This window comes from Geotrypetes seraphini, chromosome 5 (genome assembly GCF_902459505.1).
Source record: "Geotrypetes seraphini chromosome 5, aGeoSer1.1, whole genome shotgun sequence".
Classification (NCBI taxonomy): Eukaryota; Metazoa; Chordata; class Amphibia; order Gymnophiona; family Dermophiidae; genus Geotrypetes; species Geotrypetes seraphini.
In genome coordinates, this window is record NC_047088.1 from 167,964,651 (window position 1) to 167,985,489 (window position 20,839).

Genomic DNA, 20,839 nt, shown 5'->3' on the forward strand with positions numbered 1-20,839 from the left:
TGCCTCTTTCCTATGTCCTTAGTGCCCCCAGTGTCTCCTTCCTATGTCCTTAATGCCCCTTCCCATGTCCTTAGCGCCCTCAGTGCCTCCTTCCTATGTCCTTAGTGTCCCTTCCTAAATCCTTAGTACCCTCAGTGCCTCCTTCCTATGTCCCCCTCACTGCCTTCAAGCCTTTGTCCAACTCCCTCCCCCGAAGCCAGCCAGCCAGCCTGCCTGCCTCCCTGCCGTGCCAAAGCCTGCCTGCCTATCTCCTTCCCTCCCTCTAGCACCCGATGCAACCCCCCTCCACCCCAGGTCTGCCGCCGCTGCCTGCCAGCCTCTCTCCTTCACTCCCTGCTACACCAATTCAAACACCTCCCATCCGCCATCACTGCACCTTCTTCTTGCCGCCCAGAAGCCTTCTTCCCAAAGTCAATTCTGACATTGGAGAGGAAGTTCCAGGCCACTACTAGACTACTGCCTGGCTAGCCTGGAACTTCCTCTCTGACGTCAGAATTGACGTAGGGAAGAAGGCTTCTGGGCGGCAAGAGGAAGGTGCAGCAGCGGCAGACTGGCGGCAGGGAGGGGAAGCGATCATCAGTCCCGTTGTTCCCGCGCACCGCTTCGGGACGCTGTCCCTGAAAACGGGAAATTTCGGCATCCCAAAGCGGTGGGTATGGACAACAGGACGGTCGGTCCAATAACGGGACGGTCCCATTGAAAATGGGACATATGGTCACCTTACTCATGTGCCCTGGGCTCAGGTTTCAGCACAGAGAGAATTAAACACAGTCAGCAAACAAAGCAACAAACTTTCCCCTTTGGTACTTTGAAACTCTGACCTGCTTTACATGCTGTGCTACAGTGCATGGCTTCCAGCATGGGCAATTCCTCAGCAGGAAAATCTCCGTCCTCACTCTTATCATTCTATCAGATCCCAGGTCTCCTTGCCTGGACTCTGCAAGCTGTTCCTCCCCGGCTCTCCCCCCTCTGGCTCAGCTTTGCTGGAGGATAAGGGCTCACATGTGTCAGGCCCCTCCCCCTAATTACTCTCAATGAGCACAGCAGAGGTCTCCTGGCTTAAAGCCAAGGTAATTTTCTGTCTTTTCTTAAAGGGACAGGATTAAAAGGTGCAGCACAAGTCTATTTAACTTTCCTAAGCTGCACTTCTCAAAGCTTGAGAATAGACACAGGGATAGGACTACTAGGCTACAGATCAATGTCAGAGGAGCGCAGCACGGTGTCCATGTCACAATATATGAAATCTAGACATGTCAATGCCACTATTTCCATGTATAGATGCTTCTAAAATGGCCTCCAAAATGGTGCAGAAAAAAAATAGGAGCTGAATTGAACTCTATAATGGGTGATCTGGGATAGGCACCCTGTATGGAATGGCATGTAGCACTCAACTTTGAGCATGAGGAGTTACACCAGCTGAAACCAGGTATAAGTCCCAGCATACAAAGTGGGTACATATCCAAACTATTATATAAGACTGTATGCATTTGAGGGAAATGCTCCAGCCTACCCGTGTCCCACCAATCATTACATCCTTTTGGCAGATCCACATGGAAACACTTAGGGTCTCTTCTATCAAACTGCAAAAGCAGTGTTTAGCGCAGAGAGCCGCACTGAATGGCCTGCGCTGCTCCCGACGATCATTGAGTTCCTATGAGCATCGGGAGCAGCGCAGGCCATTCAGCGCAGCTCCCCGCACTAAAAACTGCTATCACAGTTTGATAGAAGAGGGCCTTAGGCTCTATTCTATAATGAACACATAAGTGTTTTCACTTAGATATGCCGTTTCTGCCCTGTTTTGGCACCTTGCATGTGTTAGAATACTTTTCTGTACCAAACATTGGCACAGAAGTAGTACCTAATGTTTATCCCTATATACAGAATTCCCATGTAATTGGCTTTGATGATTAAAATGAAACAATTTTAACTGAATTAAAGAAGATTTTGTAGAAAGAATGTTGAAACTCATCATGATTGAGAAGAAGGTTTGAAAGTTATGTCCCTAAAAATTGAGCTCCTTTTGCTGGTAAAAATGCATTTATTCTTAATAGAGCATGAGTACTCTTAGAAGGCTTGTTCCTGGGGGCTCATTTATATTTGGAGAAGAATTTGCACATATATGTCATTTATGCAAGAACCATATACTTTTTATTATTAATTATCAAAAATAAAGGTGAATATTTACCCTGAAAATGTGCATAATATAAATCCACTGAAGTGTCCATGCTGTTACAAACTATGTAGCCTATTTCTAAACTGCCTGCTGCACACAACATACAGTTTATAGAGTTATAAGAGTTGATGGATTACTGTAGATCAGAAGCAATATAAGCCCAAATTTAGTTATTTTGTTATTACCGAGTACAAAAATTAATTTGTGTAATGTGATATGCTTCAGTGGTATGTTGTATATGTGTGCTACAGTGTGTATCCAAACTAATTTATAACTCCCTTCCAAAAATAATATTCTCAGCATCTTGGAATGCTTCAATTTTTATATCAGATTTTCAGTGAGAACTGATATGACTACCTATGGATTAACAACCTGAGGAAACTGCCTCCTTAATTGTCTACTTTTTCATGATAAAATAGCATAAGTGGTTGAAAATTGCCTGTAATTGCTGTAAATGACCTCATTTACATTTAGAAACATAGAAACATAGAAAGATGACGGCAGAAAAGGGCCACAGCCCATCAAGTCTGCCCACTCTATTGACCCACCCCATTGAGTCTGAGTGCTAGTGACCTAGTTCCTTAACTTGACCCTCGTAGGGATGCCACGTGGATGTCCCATTTATTCTTAAAATCGAGCATGCTGGTGGCCTTGATCACCTGCACCGGAAGTTTGTTCCAGTGATCTACCACCCTTTCCGTGAAGAAATACTTCCTGGTGTCACCACTAAATTTCCCCCCTCTGAGTTTGAGCGGGTGCCCCCTTGTGACCGAGGTTCCCTTGGGAAAGAATATATCGTTTTCCACCTCGACACGACCAGTGACGTACTTAAATGTCTCAATCATGTCACCCCTTTCTCTGCGCTCCTCCAGGGTATAGAGCTGCAGTTTGCCCAGTCTTTCTTCGTATGAGAGACCCTTGAATCCGGCGACCATCCTAGTGGCCATCCGCTGGACCGATTTAGCTCGAAGCACATCTTTCCGGTAATGTGGCCTCCAGAATTGCACACAGTATTCCAGATGAGGTCTCACCATGGTTCTGTAGAGTAGCATTATGACTTCAGGTTTGCGGCTGACGAAACTTCTATTGATACATCCCATCATTTGCCTTGCCTTAGATGAGGCCTTCTCTACTTGTTTGGCAGCCTTCATGTCTGCACTGATGATTACCCCCAAATCCCGTTACTCTGAAGTCCTAGCTAGCGTTTCTCCATTCAAGGAGTATGTTCTGCATGGATTTCCGCTGCCGAGATGCATGACCTTACATTTTTTAGCGTTGAAGCCCAGCTGCCATGTCGAGGACCAGTTTTCCAACGTGATCAGATCCTGCGTCATACTGTCCTTGAGGTTGCTTTCACTTACTATGTTACACAGTTTGGCGTCATCGGCAAACAGTGATACTTTTCCCTGAAGCCCCCGGGTCAGGTCCCTTATGAATATGTTAAAAAGGGATGGTCCCAGGACTGAGCCCTGCGGCACTCCGCTAGTCACCTCCGAAGTCTCAGAGAGGGTGCCGTTGACCACCACCCTCTGAAGTCTTCCACTCAGCCAATCATTGACCCATGCAGTTAGTTTCTCACCCAACCCCATCGATTTCATCTTGTTTAATAGTCTATGGTGTGGGACACTGTCGAAAGCTTTACTGAAATCCTATGAATACTATGTCCAGAGCCTCTCCTGAGTCTAGCTTTCCTGTCACCCAATCAAAGAAGCTTATAAGATTGGATTGGCATGACCTGCCTCTGGTGAATCCATGTTGACAGGGATCCCTTAGATTCCCTTCATCCAATATCGAGTCTAATTTACCTTTAAGTAGAGTTTCCATGAGTTTACACACTATTGATGTAAGACTCACTGGTCTGTAGTTCGCAGCCTCTGCTCTGCAACCCTTTTTGTGCAGAGGAATGATGTTTGCTGTTTTCCAGTCCAGGGGTACTCTCCCTGTACTTAGGGAGAGATTGAAGAGGATGGCTAACGGTTTCGCCAGAACATCGCCTAGTTCCCTGAGCACTCTTGGATGCAACTCGTCCGGTCCCATGGCTTTGTTCACCTTGAGTCCTGACAGTTCTCTGTAAACATCAGCTGGTGTGAACTCAAAATTCTGAAATGGGTCTTCCTTGCTTTGCTTTGCTTCCAGCTGTGGCACGTGCCCCGGTGCCTCGCAGGTAAAGACTGAGCAGAAATAATCATTCAGTAGTTTAGCTTTTTCAGAATCTGTTTCCACATAATTCCCGTCTGGCGTTCTAAGGCGTACTATCCCGTTTGCGTTCTTTTTCCTGTCACTAATGTACCTGAAGAATGATTTGTCCCCTTTCTTGATGTTCTTCGCTAGAGTTTCTTCCATTTGAAGTTTGGCCTCCCTATCTGCTGTTTTGACCTCTGCAGACTTTGTCCTGTATTCAATGTTTGCTTCTTGTTCCCCGGTGCGTTTGTACGAGAGAAATGCTCTTTTCTTCTCCTTGACGAGGCACGAGACCTTATCAGTGAACCATTGGGGTTTCTTTCTTCTTTGTTGTTTAGTTACTGATTTTATGTAGCGGATAGTTGCCTCATGAAGGGTCGATTTCAAGGTTGACCACATAACCTCCACATTATCCGTTTCTTCTTGAACCTGAAGCGTCTGATGGACGAAGTCTGCTATGTGTGCGAAGTCAGCACCCCGGAAGTTGAGTACCCTTGTTTTTGTTTGTGATCTAGGAAAGCCTTTCCTAAGGTTAAACCATACCATGTTATGGTCACTGGTGGCTAGCGGTTCTCCCACCGAGATCTCTGAGACACTTTCCCCGTTCGTAAGTACCATGTCCAGGATGGCCTGGGCTCTAGTGGGCTCTAGTACCAATTGTTTGAGCCGTACTCCCTTCATGGACATCAATATCCTCCTGCTATCACAAGTTGTCGCTGAGAGTGTGTTCCAGTCTACATCAGGCATGTTGAAGTCCCCCAACAGAACAACGTCCCCCCGTAAGGTGATATTTTCAATGTCTTCAATTAATTCAGCATCCTTGAGCTCCGATTGTCTTGGAGGTCTGTACACCACACCAAGGTACAGGCATTTTCTCCGCCTCTGGCCAGGTTTACCCAGATGGATTCCCCAGTATACTTGATATCCGTGATCCTGGTTGTTTTGATGTTTTCTTTGATGTAAAGTGCTACCCCTCCTCCTAACTTACCCTCTCTGTCTTGCCGAATCAGGTTGTATCCTGGTATAGCTATATCCCACCCGTGAGAGTCTGTGAACCATGTTTCGGAAATTGCTACTATGTCTAGGTCTGCATTAACTATTTCTGTTTCCAGTTCTAGAAATTTGTTCCCTAGGCTGCGTGCGTTAACATACATAGCTCTCCACTCTTTTTGTTTATTAAGCTCATGTAGAGAGCAACCCATTTGAGTTAAAGTGTCCCCTAGCAATTCTTTTGCATTAGGGGTACTTACCTTAGACTTAGAAGCGGAGTTTTGGTTCGCCATATCAGGATTGTTACTTACTGCTCTGGTGTAAAAGTGGGTACCCACCCCCGACTTACCTAGTTTAAAGCCCTTCTAAGTAGGTGGGCTAGTCGGTGTCCGAAGACGTTCTTGCCTCTGTTGGTCAGGTGGAGTCCGTCTGGTCCCTGTAGTCCCTGTAGTGTCTCTCCGTGATTCAGGAATCCAAAGTTCATTTCCCGGCACCATCGTTGTAACCACTCATTCATCTTCAGGATACGTTCTTCCCTGTCCCTTCCTCTGCCCCTAACAGGAAGAATTTAGCTATAATCCATGGAAGGAAGAATAGTCTGTGGTTAGAGTTACTGCCTTAGCACTTGGAGGTTCTGGGTTCAATCCCAGCATCACTCTGGACAGATTAGAGTACCTCACAAAGAAAATGTATGAACAACATTGACTTTGATTGATAAAGAGGTATAGCAAATGAACTACTGTAAGTTAAAAAAAAAAAAATGTTAATTATAGTATTCTATAATATGCCCTTGCTTATTGTATCTTCTTTCATTTGTTATGCGTAGTACAACAAATAGTATATTTTGGACGGTTTTCTATTTTTAATCTGATTGTGTTTTATATGGCAGTTGGTGGAACCCTTGACCCCAAGTGGCACAGCCCCCAACCAGGCACAACTGCGCATCCTCAAAGAAACAGACCTAAAACGTATCAAGGTTCTCGGCTCTGGTGCCTTTGGAACTGTCTATAAGGTAGGAGATTGCTCTAAACCAGTGGTCTCAAACTTGCGGCCCGGGGACCACATGCGGCCCGCCAGGTACTATTTTGAGGCCCTCGGTATGTTTATCATAATCACAAAAGTAAAATAAAACCGTTTCTTGATCATATGTCTCTTTAGATATAAATTACAATATTATTATTAAGACTTAGCCAAAAGGAAAGATTTATAAACTATAAAGAGTTTTACCTCATGCAAAATTGTAATTTCTTTAATAAAACATTAATTATTTTTTTCTGAGTACCTACAAATCCAAAATGTGGCCCTGCAAAGGGTTTGAGTTTGAGACCACTGCTCTAAATTGTAGCATGTGAAAGAGATCATGAGGAAGAGGGGAAAAAAAGAGATGAGCAATGCTGTAGATTACAACCCCAGCTGCCACCCAGATTCACACCTCCGGATTTCAAATATAGGTTCAAATTGTGGTTTACCTATAGATTCAAAGTGAAATGATGTGAGTATTTTCTCAATATGCTCCATCAGGAACATTTGTTTTTATCTTAGAATCACTTTTGAAGTTGTATTTTCAGCTCAAGAGGTACTCAGAACTAGGAAAAAAAAAAACCCACCCATTTGTGATGTCTCCTAGGAAGGCCTACTAAACAGGCCTTAGATTTCAGAAAAATAGCAAAAACAAAACAATCAGTTGACCAGCAAATACAGAAAATAAAAGTGATTTAAGTGGGCAGGAGCCTTTCCTGCCTGTTTAAATTGCTTCCTGCTGCTTAACCAGAGAGTGCTGCTGAATATCCCAATGGACCGCTTAACTAAAACGTGGACAGGTTAAGGGTGGCACAGGGGAGGAGCCCCAGGTTATGTGAGCATTGGAAGTATTCAGTGCCGACATCCACATAGAGAAGCAGCCTAATTTAGTACAGCTCAAAAGCTGTCATAAATTAGGCTGCTTAGCTATGCGGTCCCAGCACTGAATACCGGGCCAGCACCTGCATAACTATTTTTTCAGTCTTTTATTTTAAAAAATCATTCCTGATCCCACCCAGACAATTCCCCCTCTTTCCCTTCCCTCCCTTTTCCATATTCCCCTCTCCCCCAGCCCAGGAAAGAACCCCCCTCTTGGAAGTCCTATTGCTCCTCTTGCTGTTCAAGTAGGATCCCCCTGGGCCTAGCTGTATCTCTGGTGATCCATTGGGTTTGTTTGGGGCAGGAGTGCAACCCTCTCACTCTTATACCTTATGACTGCTTTTCAAAATGGCTGCTGTGATCACGCAGCAGCTTGCGGTACTACAGAAAGTACCACAAGCTGCCATGAGAGATTGTGGCAGCCATTTTGAAAAGCCACCACAAAAGGCAGGGGTGAGGGGACTATGCTCGTGCCCCTAATGACCGCATTGGTCCACAGGTTTATTTCCATAAACTGGAAGGATGAAAAGAAGGGGGAATGGTGGGGGTGTCAGGAGGGGGCTCTGGTGCTGGCATTTTTGTTTTTTAAAAGTTGTGTTGGCCCTGCCCAGTATTCAACCAGGGTTGCACAAATTTGTGGTAGGCGCCTAACTTTCAATTGAGTTCAATTAATGCCAATTATGAGGTGTTAATTGCCAATTATTGGCACCAATTTAGCCTATTAATTGATTAAGCTAGGCTAGGTGCACCATTGTGGGCACCTGATTTTAGGCGGACTTTATTGGAATTGGGAATTTATACTAAATTATCCCAATAGTGGTTTAAACTATTAAAGACTATTAGCATGTTTAGTGCAATAAGAATTGCAATACAGTTCTCCCCCCAAATTAGCGGGGGTTCCGTTCTAGGAACCCCCACAAATTTTGAAAAAACGTGAATGTGGTTTTTTGCCTGTCAAAAGGCAGGGGAGGCAGGAGAGGGCAGCTGGAGCGCCAGCGGATAAAGAAAATCACTCGCAGACTGCTCCAACCGCCTCTTTCTGTAGTAAAGTCAGGCTACACCAATCAAGAGCTGGTTTGACACGCAGCTCCTGATTGGTGTAGCCTGACTTTACTAAAGGAAGAGGCAGTCAGATCAGACCACGAAAGAGTGAGTCCGCGATTTGAGAATGGCAAATTCGCGGGGGAACACTGTACTGGGACAGACTGAAGGTCCATCAAGCCCAGTATCCTGTTTCCAGCAGTGGCCAATCCATATGTAGCTGGTTAATGTCCCTAAAGAGTGAAACATATTTTGTGCTGCTTATCCTAGAAAAAGCAGTGAATTTTCCCAAGTCCATCTTAATAATAGCTTATGTACTTTTCTTTTAGGAAATGGTCCAGATCTTTTTAAAACACTGCTAAGCTAACTGCTTTTACCACATTCTCTGGCAACAAAGTTCTGAGTTTAATTACATGTTGCCTGAAGAAATATTTTGCCTGATTTGTTTTAAATATACTATTAAGTAACTTCATTGCATGACTTGAGCCCTTGTATTTTTTGAAAAAGTAAACAAACATCTGCCAGTCTAGTCCACTCATAGGCGTCGGAAAAGGGAAGGCCACAGGGGCCATGGCCTCCCCAAAAACTGGTGCCCTCCCGACTCCGAGGGTTTAACTTAAAATAATCGGTCAGCTGCCGCCACGCAGCTTCAAGGAGCAGATCTGCCCCCGGAAGTAGAATGAAAACTTCTGGGAGCAGACCGCCTTCTTGATGCTGCGCACTGGATGCCCGATCATTTAAAATTGAAGCTGCCGCACGATTTTGCCAGGGCTAGAGTGGAGCGCCTTAGCCCCTCCCCCTCCAAACAAGACAGCATCCCACTGCCCCTGAGTTCACTCAGTATTTTATAGACCTCTTGTCATATCTCCCCTCAGCTGTCTCTGCTCCAGACTGAAGAGCCCTTGACTCTTTAATCTTTCCTCATAGGGAAGCCATGCAGTTGCCTTTATCATTTTTGTCACCCTTATCTGTACTTTTCTAATTCTGCTATATCATTTTTAGATATGGCGACCAGATATTTGCGACATAATATTTGCTTTCTTAGGTGCTGTTGCCTACTGAGCAGATTGTTTCAACATGTCATCGACAAAGTCACCTAGATTCTTTTCCTGAGTGGTGACTCCTAATGTGGGATTCGGCATCATGTACTATAGTTTAGGCTAAGAATACAAGAACATAAGAATAGCCATAGTGGTCCATCTAGCCCAGTATACTGTTTCCAACAGTGGCCAATCCAGGTCATAAGTACCAAGCAGAAACCCGAATTGTAGCAACAATCCATGTTACTGATCCCAGGGCAAAAAATGGATTCCTCTTTCCTATATGCATCACTTTGCACTTGCTCACATTAAATGGCATTTGCCATTTGGATGCCCAGACTCCCAAGTCGTCTTACAATTTATCGTAATTCTCGTGCGATTTAACAATTTTGAATGTCTTTGTGTAATCAGCAAATTTCATTACCTCACTAATTATTCCCTTCTCTGGATAATTTTTCAATTTGTAAAAAAGCAATGATCCCAGCGCAGATCCCTGGGAACTCCTCTGTCTATCTTTCTCTATTAAGAATATTGAACATTTAACTTTACTTTGTTTTCTATCTTTTAACTAGTTCTTAATCCACTGCCTCCTATTCCATGATTTTCTAATTTCCTCAGGAGTCATTCATGAGGTACAGTGGTACCTCGGAATCTGAACTCCCCAGAACTCGAACAACTTGGAATCCAAACTTTTTTTTTAAATTAAGTTTTGCCCCGGAATCCGAACGCCGCTTTGGAATCCGAACGTACAGGAACTGCAAGTGTTGCTCAGCCCAAAGCTTCCCTTCTGATGCAGCTTCCTGTTTCTGCCTGGGAGGGAAGCTTTGGGATGAACACTGCTTGCAGTTGCCGTTGCTGATCTTGCTGCCTATGCTGGCGGGGGCCTGATCTTGCTATCTATGCCACATGGGCCTGATCTTGCTGTCTCTGCCAAATCCAGTGTGTTTACTGTTAAATTTATTGCAAAATCTGAGTTTGTGGGACCAAGGAACGGATTAATCCAATTTCTATTATTTTCAATGGGAAAAATTGTCTTGGAACTAGAACATTTTGGAACTCAAACAGGGTTCTGGAACGGATTGAGTTTGGATTCCATGGTATCACTGTACTTTGTCAAATGCCTCTTTGAAAATCCAGATACACAATAGGGCTCATTTTTGAAAAAGAAAAATGTGAAAAGTGACATGAAGTGGCAGGTGGACATTTTTCTCACCAAACCCATCCAATTCGCTGTTTTTGAAACCTATTTTCCAGATGGATTTCTGTAGTGCTTGTCTTCAGCGCATCTAGATCCTAACATGTTAGAGTCATGGTTTGGGTGGTATTAGGGTGGGTTTATGATTTGGATTTTTTTTCTACAAGAATCAAACATTTTAGAAAATATCCAGGGCATAGTTTGGATGTTTGGGGCTAGACCTGTTTAAACAACGAATAAGTGCCAAAAAGATGTCCAAACTAACCAGAAGGCTGCTGGAGGAATGAAGGCCTAACCGCCCCCCCCCCCCCCCCACAACACACACACACACACACACACACACAAACACATACACATACAAACACTCCCCCAGTGGTCACTGACCCCCTCCTACTCCCCAAAGATATGAATGAAATAGTTCATATCTGCCTGTATAATAGCTTCAGATGTTATGGCCAGTCCTATTAGAGCAGCAAGCAAGTCTCTGCAGTAGCCTAGTGGTTGGTGTAGTCAACCATAGAGATGGAGACTCAGGCCCATAACCCACTCTAACTACTATGCTTTTGGGCCTACATATATATAAACATATAAGGGCTATTGATGTGGTGTACAGTTGGGTCCAGAAGGTTTAGGTGGGTTTTGGAGAGCTTACCGTTCACTATAAGGGAGTTATGTTGAGATGTGTACTTTGGCTTTTTAATGTGAAGTTCACTGCAGTGCCTGCTAAGGTGCCCCACTGCTCTGCTGGGATGTCTATGTGGCCAGTCTACTATAAACGCAGGCCTATCCTGTGTCTTGTTTGTAAACTGTTGTTATGTTACAGATGATAAAACCTTCAAAAAAGAAATAAAAACGCTACTCTTCAAAAAAAATACATTAAATTTCTATAACAGAACCAGACCCGCCTCAAGCTTCACCCACAACACTATTTACATAGCAAATCAAAAAATATTCAAACCACTCATTTACTAGTATCATGACAATTCTCATGTAATCCACCAAATGTATTTCGTAGCATCATGACAATTCTTGTGTAATCCGCCTTGAACCGTAAGGTAACGGCGGAATAGAAATCACTAATGTAATGTAATGTAATGTTATTTGCTGTCTTTTATCCTTCCAAATCCTCCAAAGTGGAGTTTGAGGTGGGTTACAGCAGTAATAATTGCAACAATAGTTTGTGTGTACATTTTAGGATAAAGTCATATTTAGTAAGTTACAGACAGCATATTTGCTTCATGATGTTAGATAATTGGGTCAGGCTAGTCTCCTAACCAGGATTTTTGGAAAAGACATGTTTTCAGGCCTTTGTGAAACAGAACATATGTAGTGGAGGTACGAATTTCTGTGGGTAGTGAGTTCTACATCTTTGTTATTTGGTATTGAAATGAGTTGGATGTGTTTTTTGCGAAAATGGTTCAAAATTTTAGACACACTAGGCCCGATTCTATAAATGGCACCTAGTGGTGCCTAACTTGTAGGTGCCGCACCCCACAGTTGTCAATCAACCACTAGGCATCCCTTATAGCAGGGCTGCCCATGTCCGGTCCTCGAGATCTACTGGCAGGCCAGGTTTTCAGGATATCCACAAAGAATATGCATGAGAGAAAGATTTGCATACCAAGAAGGCAGTGCAGGCAAATCTCTCTCATGCATATTCGGTGTGGATATCCTGAAAACCTGGCCTGCCAGTAGATCTCGAGGACTAGACTTGGGCAGCCCTGCCTTATAGAATCATACCTAGTGGTACCTAGGCATGCATATGCATCGCTAGGTATATTTTTATCTCCCTCCCACCTCCCATCTTACCTTGTTTCCCTGGTGGCCCAGCAGTGAATCATGGTAGGAGCGACCTTCCTTCACTCCTGGCCATGCAGAACTGCTAGATAATTGGCTGCCGCGAGTTCTCACGAGACCACGAGAACTTGCGGCAGCCAATCAGCTAGTGGTTCTGTATGAGCAGGAGTGAAGGAAGATCACTCCTGCCACAATTCACCATTGGACCACCAGGAATACTTAAGGTATGTGGGGGAGGTAGGAGGGAGCTAAAAATAATTAGAATCGGTCTGGGACAGGAGGCGGGAGGGATCCCTCCTGTTCCGGCCACTGCTGGACCACCTGGTCTGCTGGCAGACCCAGCAGAGGCCTGCAAACAGGTTCAGGAAGGGATCAGGTCAGTGCTGACCTGAAAATAAGCCGAGGCTCCCATTTTTGGGCCAATTAAGTTGCACACAGAACTAAGGCATCGCAAGGTATCTGTGATTAGAGCGCCTAATGGCACCTATCCTAGAATCATGCCCACTTAGGATAAGAACATCTAAGAAAAAACCATTTTTGAAACAAAAAGAGACAATTTTTTGTTTCGAAAAAGATGATGTTTGCTGCAGATTTTTGTGTGCCTTCCACAAAATGTCCATACTTGGATTTGGTCAACATATCGAAAATTCCCCTCAATATCAACTAACTCACTTTTATCCACATGTTTATTCAGCCCTTCAACGAAATATAGCAGATGGGTGAGGCAAGATTTCCTTTGATTTAAATTTATATTGGCTTTGTCTCATTAATTCACCCTATGTATATTCTCAGTAATTTTTCCCCTTATAATAGTCTCTACCATTTTGTCTAGCACCAATGTCAGACTCGCTGGTCTAGAATTTCCTAGGTCACCTCTGAAATCCTTGGAGTTATATTGGCCATACTCCAATCTTCTGGTACCAAGCTTGGTTTTAAAAATAAATGATATATTATTAACAATAGCTTTATAAGTTCATTTTTCAGTTCTATCAGTACCTAGGGGTATGCCATCCAGTCCAGATGATTGTCCCATTACATCTTTCAGGTTTACAGAAATATGTTTCAGCTCCTCTGACTCGCCACCATTGAATGTTATTTCTGGAACTGGTATCTCCCCCACATCTCCCCCACACTACTGTTCAAAAAATATCTCCCATCACTCTAACCACCACCCAATGAGTTCCCAACCAACGACTTCGGAAACACCCATCTATACTATCTCTTTGTCTGTGACCTAAAATGTAATGTAACTCTTCTACTTTACACCCGATTTAAACGATCGAGTTGCCATGTATTACCTCTGCAAAATACACTATCTTCTGTTATATGTAATAACTTATGTGACAAGTATTATCTTCTGTGAACTTGAAGTATCATAACTCTTTACTGTTACTGTAATATACTCCTATCCTGAAATGTAATTCTACTGGAAATGTCCAGATATCTTCTATAATGTAATCCGCCTAGAACCGCAAGGCACAGGCGGAATAGAAATCCCTAATGTAATGTAATGTAATTTTCCTCAGTGAACACCAATGCAAAGAATTCATATAACCTCTCCACTATGATCTTGTCTTCCTTTAGTGCTCCATTTACCCCTTTAACTTACCATTCCTTGTGCTATTTCCTATTAACTTCAGTCAGATCCATGCTGGTTTTTGTTTGGCCTTCCTTCTGCCTTTTTAAATATGTGGAATATATCTGGTCTCAGATGCCAGTGTGATATTTTTGAACAACCTTCACACTTGATATAAATGTTTGACCTTTGCTGCTGCTTTTCTTTTGTGATTCTTTTTAATCAGTTTCATCATTTTATCAGTCTCCTTTTTAAAAATCAAATGCTAACATATTAGATTTTTTTTGTGTACTCACTCCAGTTATTAAATAAAATTGGATCATATCAGCACTGTTACTTCCTGCACCAGATCATGCACTCCTGAACCAGCTGCTCCATAAATCAGTTCTTTGATTTAATCTAGGAACCATACCTCTCTAGCATGCTCCAATGTTATATTTATCCAATCAATATCAGGAAATTGAAGTTTAGCATCCTGCATTCTGCATCTGTCTGTTTAATCTAGCCAAGTGGACAGTAGTATATTCCTATCACTATCTTTTCCCCTTTACACATGAAATTTTTATTCATAAGGATTCCAAGATGTATTTTGTGTCATATGGAATTTTTAGTCTAATTGATCAAGGTCATTTTTAACATATAATAATATTCCCTTCACAGATTTGATCTGTGCATAGTATAACAGAGAGTTGTCAGTTTCCTGCAGCTTATTACACTGGCTTAGCTTTATAACAGCATGTATCTGCTTGCATCTTGCTATGTTGTCAAGGACATAGTACAGCCTACATTTGGCTGGCTGGAACTGAAATGAATTGGGCTGATGTAATGTGCATGAGGTCTTGCAAAACCATCATGTTCCCTGCCGTGTAGCAGAAACTGCTGATTCTTGGGCATGTGGTCTGCAAAAGATTATCTCACCCTTTTGGGACATTCTGAGATCACCTAGAAACTCCCAAAGCAATGTATTGAATACTAGTGGGAGGGACAAAACATTACCCCTCTATATAAGCCAAACTGCACATCAGAACATTGCTGCCGAGTGGTAAACCATCTTTGTTATTCCTTGAGGGATAGGAACATTAGCCTTTCTTTGAGGCTTAGTAAGGGTTGTTGTGTATGTTTGCTCCACTTGGTAGCTATGCAATAAGAGCTTTTCTTTCTTCCATGCTGCATAAGTCCTATAATTCTTATTCGTTCATGTGTGTATGCTAATCTGTACTGTAAATAAAAGCTTCTATATTTCTACATGGCCTGGGTTATTGCTTGTTAGGATTGGGCTGTGCAGGGTAGAACTTGAATTTGGGGAAGTATAGAGCAGAATCTTATATACCGTGCCATTATAAATACACTTAACACTTACTCCCCAGCCACTGGTTCCTAGCGGACCAGGAGCACTGGTGTCCCTTGTGATATAACCCATTGGTTATCTTCTTTCTACCAGGTCTCAGAGATGCCTGTTATATCTATATTTTCATTTAGTACAATATCTTCTATTTTATTTTTTAGGGTTCTGGCATTTGCATACAGATACAGCAGCTGAGTGTGATAATTTGCAATTGTTAAAATCTGTCTGCTCTTTATTTAAAAACACCTGGCCTACTGTGGCTTTTATTGCAACCTCACTATTGGAATGCCCTAACTTTCCTGTTCTGGTAATATCCTTCAAAGATACCTTGTTCCAAACCATGCACTTTTAAGCCACCATTGACCTTCCCCAGTTTCTATTTTTAAAAAAGCTGCTCTATCAGCCACATATCATCAGTTATCGGTACCATCAGTACATTTGATTAGACTACAATCCATACACCATTCTGCCTTTTTTACGAAAGTGCCTTTTCTCTGGAACTCTCTCCCACTTGATCTTTCCTCAGAACTCTCCTGCCATAAATTCTGTAATCTTTTCAAAACATATGCAGTATATTCAAACTAGTGTTTGACTTGGAGGATTGAGCAAGGCTTGGGGGTGTTATAACATCAATTTTTATTTTCCTTCCCTCTCTCCCCTGCTTTCTCTTTATTCATCTTCCTAATTCCAACTTTTATGTGATGATTTTGTAGTTCCTTTCCAAATTCAGATTTTGATTGTAAACTGCTTCGACATTTCAGAGGTGGTATACCAAAAGCTTTATTTTTTAATCATATTTTTCTTTATTCATTATATTCAAACAAATACACAGTACACCAAGGCAAACCATATGAACAGGCATAATGAGGACCACTCACATTTGTTTTTTGAGGTGGTTCATACAAACTACAACACACTGCACTCCACCCAGTACAACCCAACACCTCTCTACCCCCTCCCAAGCACCATCACCCCCCAACTACATATTAAACAAGTAACTACAGGCTCTGTGCGGAATTGTGTCCTAAATGTGTGCCCAAATCAGTTGGAATTTCCTCCAGGCTCTGGGGGATGACTGTTTCACATCGTGCCTCTCCATGTGCAGCTGAGCATATATCTCATTTTTCCATTCTGTCAGAGAAGGTGGATACTCCTGTCTCCAATTTTTTAATATACATTTCCATGCCAAAAGAAACAGTTTTTTTTAAAGTAGACGATCACTAACACTCCTTGGTCCTAGAGACACAAAATTAGAAAACAAAAGAATGTCCGCCCAACCAGGCAATCTCTGGTGTAAGACTTGAAAAAGATAAAGCAAAATATTAGTCCAACAGTGTTGTATTTTTTCACAGGTCCAGAACTTATGATATAAGGAGGTCCTTGACCTGTTACAATTAGGACATTGTGAAGAAGCAGCTATACTAGCTCGAAATTCTCACTTTGGAGCCATATAAAGTCTTAAAATAAACTTACATTGTAGTTCCTGCAAATTAGAGGACCTGGAGTAGCATTTTAAGTTCTTATTAGAATCTGAAGGGCCTCTCCAGAAATCACTGGGTCACCCCCAGCTTCATAATACTGCTCATACTGGACAATACATATCTGTATTAGAGGCCCAACATACTTGAAGGGCTCTGGCCTCAGAATCGGAGCCTACGCACAGCAGTGAATCACAAACTGAGAAGATCAGCGTAGTTAATACAGCTCCTGCTCCAATCATTGGCCAGTAATTTAATCTTTTTTTGAAAAAAATTTTTATAAAGCAATTTAATGAAGCTAAAACCCTTTCAACTTTAAAGGGGTATTATACATATGTAGTAGCCAGGATTTGAAAAAATGTGAGACCAAAAAGACTTATCTCAGAACTTGACTTGTCTTTATACCATGTTCAGTCACCAGTGTCTAATTTGCCGACGCGGCCACGTTTCGCGGGAATTTTTATCATCCGCTGCGTCAGGGCCACCAGGACACTCAAAATCACAGGCTCAATTAGATGTCAGCACGAGGGAAGAAGGCTTTTAATGTGAACACTTGCGCCGTGAGTCACACCCCCTGTGACGCAAACTGATGTCATACATCAGCGTGGCGGCTTACCTTGAGAGGGGATGGCTTTTAAGGTGAACACTGAGGAAATTACAGAGGACTCATGCACAGCCTTACAGTCATCTGAGTCTGAGTGACAGAGAGCCCGGGCTGTCCAGTATGAGCAGTATTATGAAGCTGGGGGTGACCCAGTGATTTCTGGAGAGGCCCTTCAGATTCTAATAAGAACTTAAAATGCTACTCCAGGTCCTCTAATTTGCAGGAACTACAATGTAAGCCCGGGCTCTCTGTCACTCAGACTCAGATGACTGTAAGGCTGTGCATGAGTCCTCTGCAATTTCCTCAGTGTTCACCTTAAAAGCCATCCCCTCTCAAGGTAAGCCGCCACGCTGATGTATGACATCAGTTTGCGTCGCAGGGGGTGTGACTCACGGCGCAAGTGTTCACATTAAAAGCCTTCTTCCCTCGTGCTGACATCTAATTGAGCCTGTGATTTTGAGTGTCTTGGTGGCCCTGACACAGCGGATGATAAAAATTCCCACGAAACGTGGCCGCGTCGGCAAATTAGACACTGGTGACTGAACATGGTATAAAGACAAGTCAAGTTCTGAGATAAGTCTTTTTGGTCTCACATTTTTTCAAATCCTGGCTACTACATATGTATAATACCCCTTTAAAGTTGAAAGGGTTTTAGCTTCATTAAATTGCTTTATAAAAAATTTTTTCAAAAAAAAGATTAAATTACTGGCCAATGATTGGAGCAGGAGCTGTATTAACTACGCGGATCTTCTCAGTTTGTGATTCACTGCTGTGCGTAGGCTCCGATTCTGAGGCCAGAGCCCTTCAAGTATGTTGGGCCTCTAATACAGATAATAAGTCATTTACATATACCAAATCTTGGTCCTTCCAAGCATACAAATACCTCTTAGATGAGTCTAAGTCTAAGTCCAAGTTTCCAAATAAATGAAGCAATCTGGTGGATCTAGGAGACACTTGATATTGTTTGCAAATCCAATGATGCGTAGAACGCAGTATTGGGTATCACTTGCTGGCACAACGTAGCATGCAGATAGTACAACAAATGTGCCAGTGCAACAATCTGACGCTTCAACTGAGTAGGTGTAAAAAAGTGATTATCCAATCTACCAGGTGCCACATTAAGCAGGCCACATTATATCTGTACAGGCTGGCAATGCCAAACCACTCCTTTCAAAAGGGCGGGACAAGTGTTGAAGCATGCAACGCGGTCTCTGATTATTCCACAGAAACCGGCATAAAGCTGATTAAAAATTGTTCATATCTATTAGTCAAATATATATGAAAGGTCTGTAGTACAAGTAACCACTTAGGGAACAGCACCATTTTATAGAGTGCTATTTGCTCACTCAAAGATAAGGGCAGTTTGAAGTATAAGGCAAACATGTCCAAAGACTTGTAGTAAGACAGTATAATTCACTTTATATGCATCAGCCACATGCAATAGAAATAATACTCCTAAATAACACATCTGGTGATCTACTTTCTTAAAAGGAAAGGGAGAGTTCCAATCTTCATAAGAATAGCTTATGAAGATTGGAACTCTCCCTTTGTCTCTCCAATTTGTCAAGATTTAACATAAAGCCAGTCACTCTGCCATGCTGACGTACTAGTTCCAACAATCGCAACAAGGACTCGTAGGGTTGAGAGACATACAAGAGCAAATCGTAAGCAAATGCCAAACACTAAGCTTACAATTTGCTGTTGTATGTCTCTCAACCTACATGTCCAATACTTCCCCATCCAATTGAATACGGGTCAGCAAAGGCTCCAAGGAAAGAATAAAGAGCAGAGGGGACAATAGGGCACCCCTGTCTGATCCCCGTACCCAAAGAAAACCCCTCAGATTTCCCAAAAGCTTTGTAAACATTAAATATCTCCTTTTTAAATGTTGATGCCGACAGCTTGGTTCCAATCTAGTTAAGGTGGAGCTCATCTTTCTGGAATACTTTACTTTATTCAATTTTCTATGCTGTTCTCCTGGGGGAGCTCAGAATGGTTTACATGAATTTACTCAGGTACTCAAGCATTTTTTCTTGTCTGTCCCGGTGGGCTCCCAATCTATCTAATGTATCTGGGACAATGGGTTGGGGGGGGATTAAGTGACATGTCCAGGATCACAAGGAGCAGGGTGGGTTTGAACCCAGAACCTCAGGGTGCAGAGGTTGTAGCTTTAACCACTATGCCACACTCTCTCCAGACGCCTCTTCCCCAGAATTGTGGCCAGTTCCTAACAAATCTAAAGCTCTCTTCCCTGCAGCATCGTCTCTTCCACACATTAGGACTCCAGACCTCTGTGGTCCTGTGTATAGAATGTGCACTTCTGAAAATGGTCCTTCTGAAAATGCAACCCTAGAGGTTCTGAATTTCAGTTTTATACGTGTCTCCCACGTTTTTCTTAGTTGTTGATACCTACCAGTACCAAGATAGCCAGCTCCTCCCCCAACCCTGTCTAAAATCTTATCTAGGTGATGCACACCATGTAGGCAAGTACCCAAGGGATCCTCACATCCACCAGACACACAGATATCTGCATGCCTACTGATTGAATTTCCAACTAGAATGGCTGTCCTAACCTTTCACTCCTGAAGACACATCCGTGGTGTGAGAGGGTATTGCATACCTTGGAGAGAAAATCTGGCTATAGGATCATTTCATGCCCTTCCAAGATGCTCTCTTTTCAGGTTATCTTTCTGCTCCATGGCAGAATAAAGATGACCAGATTGGAGGTGAGACTTTTTTTTTTTTTTTTTTAACTTTGTCCCTATAGGCTGCCTTCATAAACCTCTCTGGCTGCCTCAGCTTCTCCAAGTCTGATACTCTAGCTTCTAGGGATCAGATCTATTCCCTGAATGCTAGTAGTTGTTTGCATTGAGTACACACATATGACCTCTCACCAGCTGAGATGTAATCAAACATGTGATATTCAGTGCAAAAGTTTAGACAGCTTTTTTGCTACTGGACTGCTGCCTGCATCTTATTATTGGTGATTTCTTAATTAAGTTGCTAATGGAATAGGATTAAAATGTATAAATTGAAGTCCTCCTAAGATTGTTAATTAAATGGTAGGCTATGCTAATATTTAGTTTATTATTATTACTGTTTTATTGTTATAAGTAGGTTCTCTTCTATGGTATTAAGTAGACTATTTCTAAGAGCCAATTACTGGCTGGTAGAAATTAACTTTCTAGCCTCCTAATTGGTTCAGAGGCCAGGGGTGGATGGGAGCTGGGTTGGGTAGATGGGAATTAAACTCTAAACTGAGGTTTTCTGTTACTATTACCTCTGCTGTACACTGATAACTATGGTAAATTCTAAAATAGTCCCTTTAGATGCTAGCCTATGTAAGTGTAACAGAGACTTTAAATGCTATAGCAGAGTAATGTAAAATAAAGACACTCAGATTACCTATTTAAATCTACCTTTTCCCAAGTTTAAAAGCAGTCAGTATGTCAGTAATATATATGTAAAAATATAAAAGAGGGAGGGGGACATAGACAAATTAACAAAATTAGAAACATAA

The 20,839-nt window shown here is 42.5% G+C and overlaps 1 protein-coding gene across 2 annotated transcripts in view; it reads left to right on the top strand.

Annotated features, from left to right (window-relative positions):
* ERBB4 (erb-b2 receptor tyrosine kinase 4) overlaps window positions 1–20,839 on the top strand; it is a 1,781,744-nt gene that overhangs the window by 1,412,078 nt on the left and 348,827 nt on the right. For both annotated transcript variants that reach the window (XM_033945093.1, XM_033945094.1), the window contains one exon: window positions 6,234–6,356. In XM_033945093.1, coding sequence (XP_033800984.1) covers window positions 6,234–6,356 — 123 coding nt within the window. The remainder of the gene's footprint in view (window positions 1–6,233; window positions 6,357–20,839) is intronic.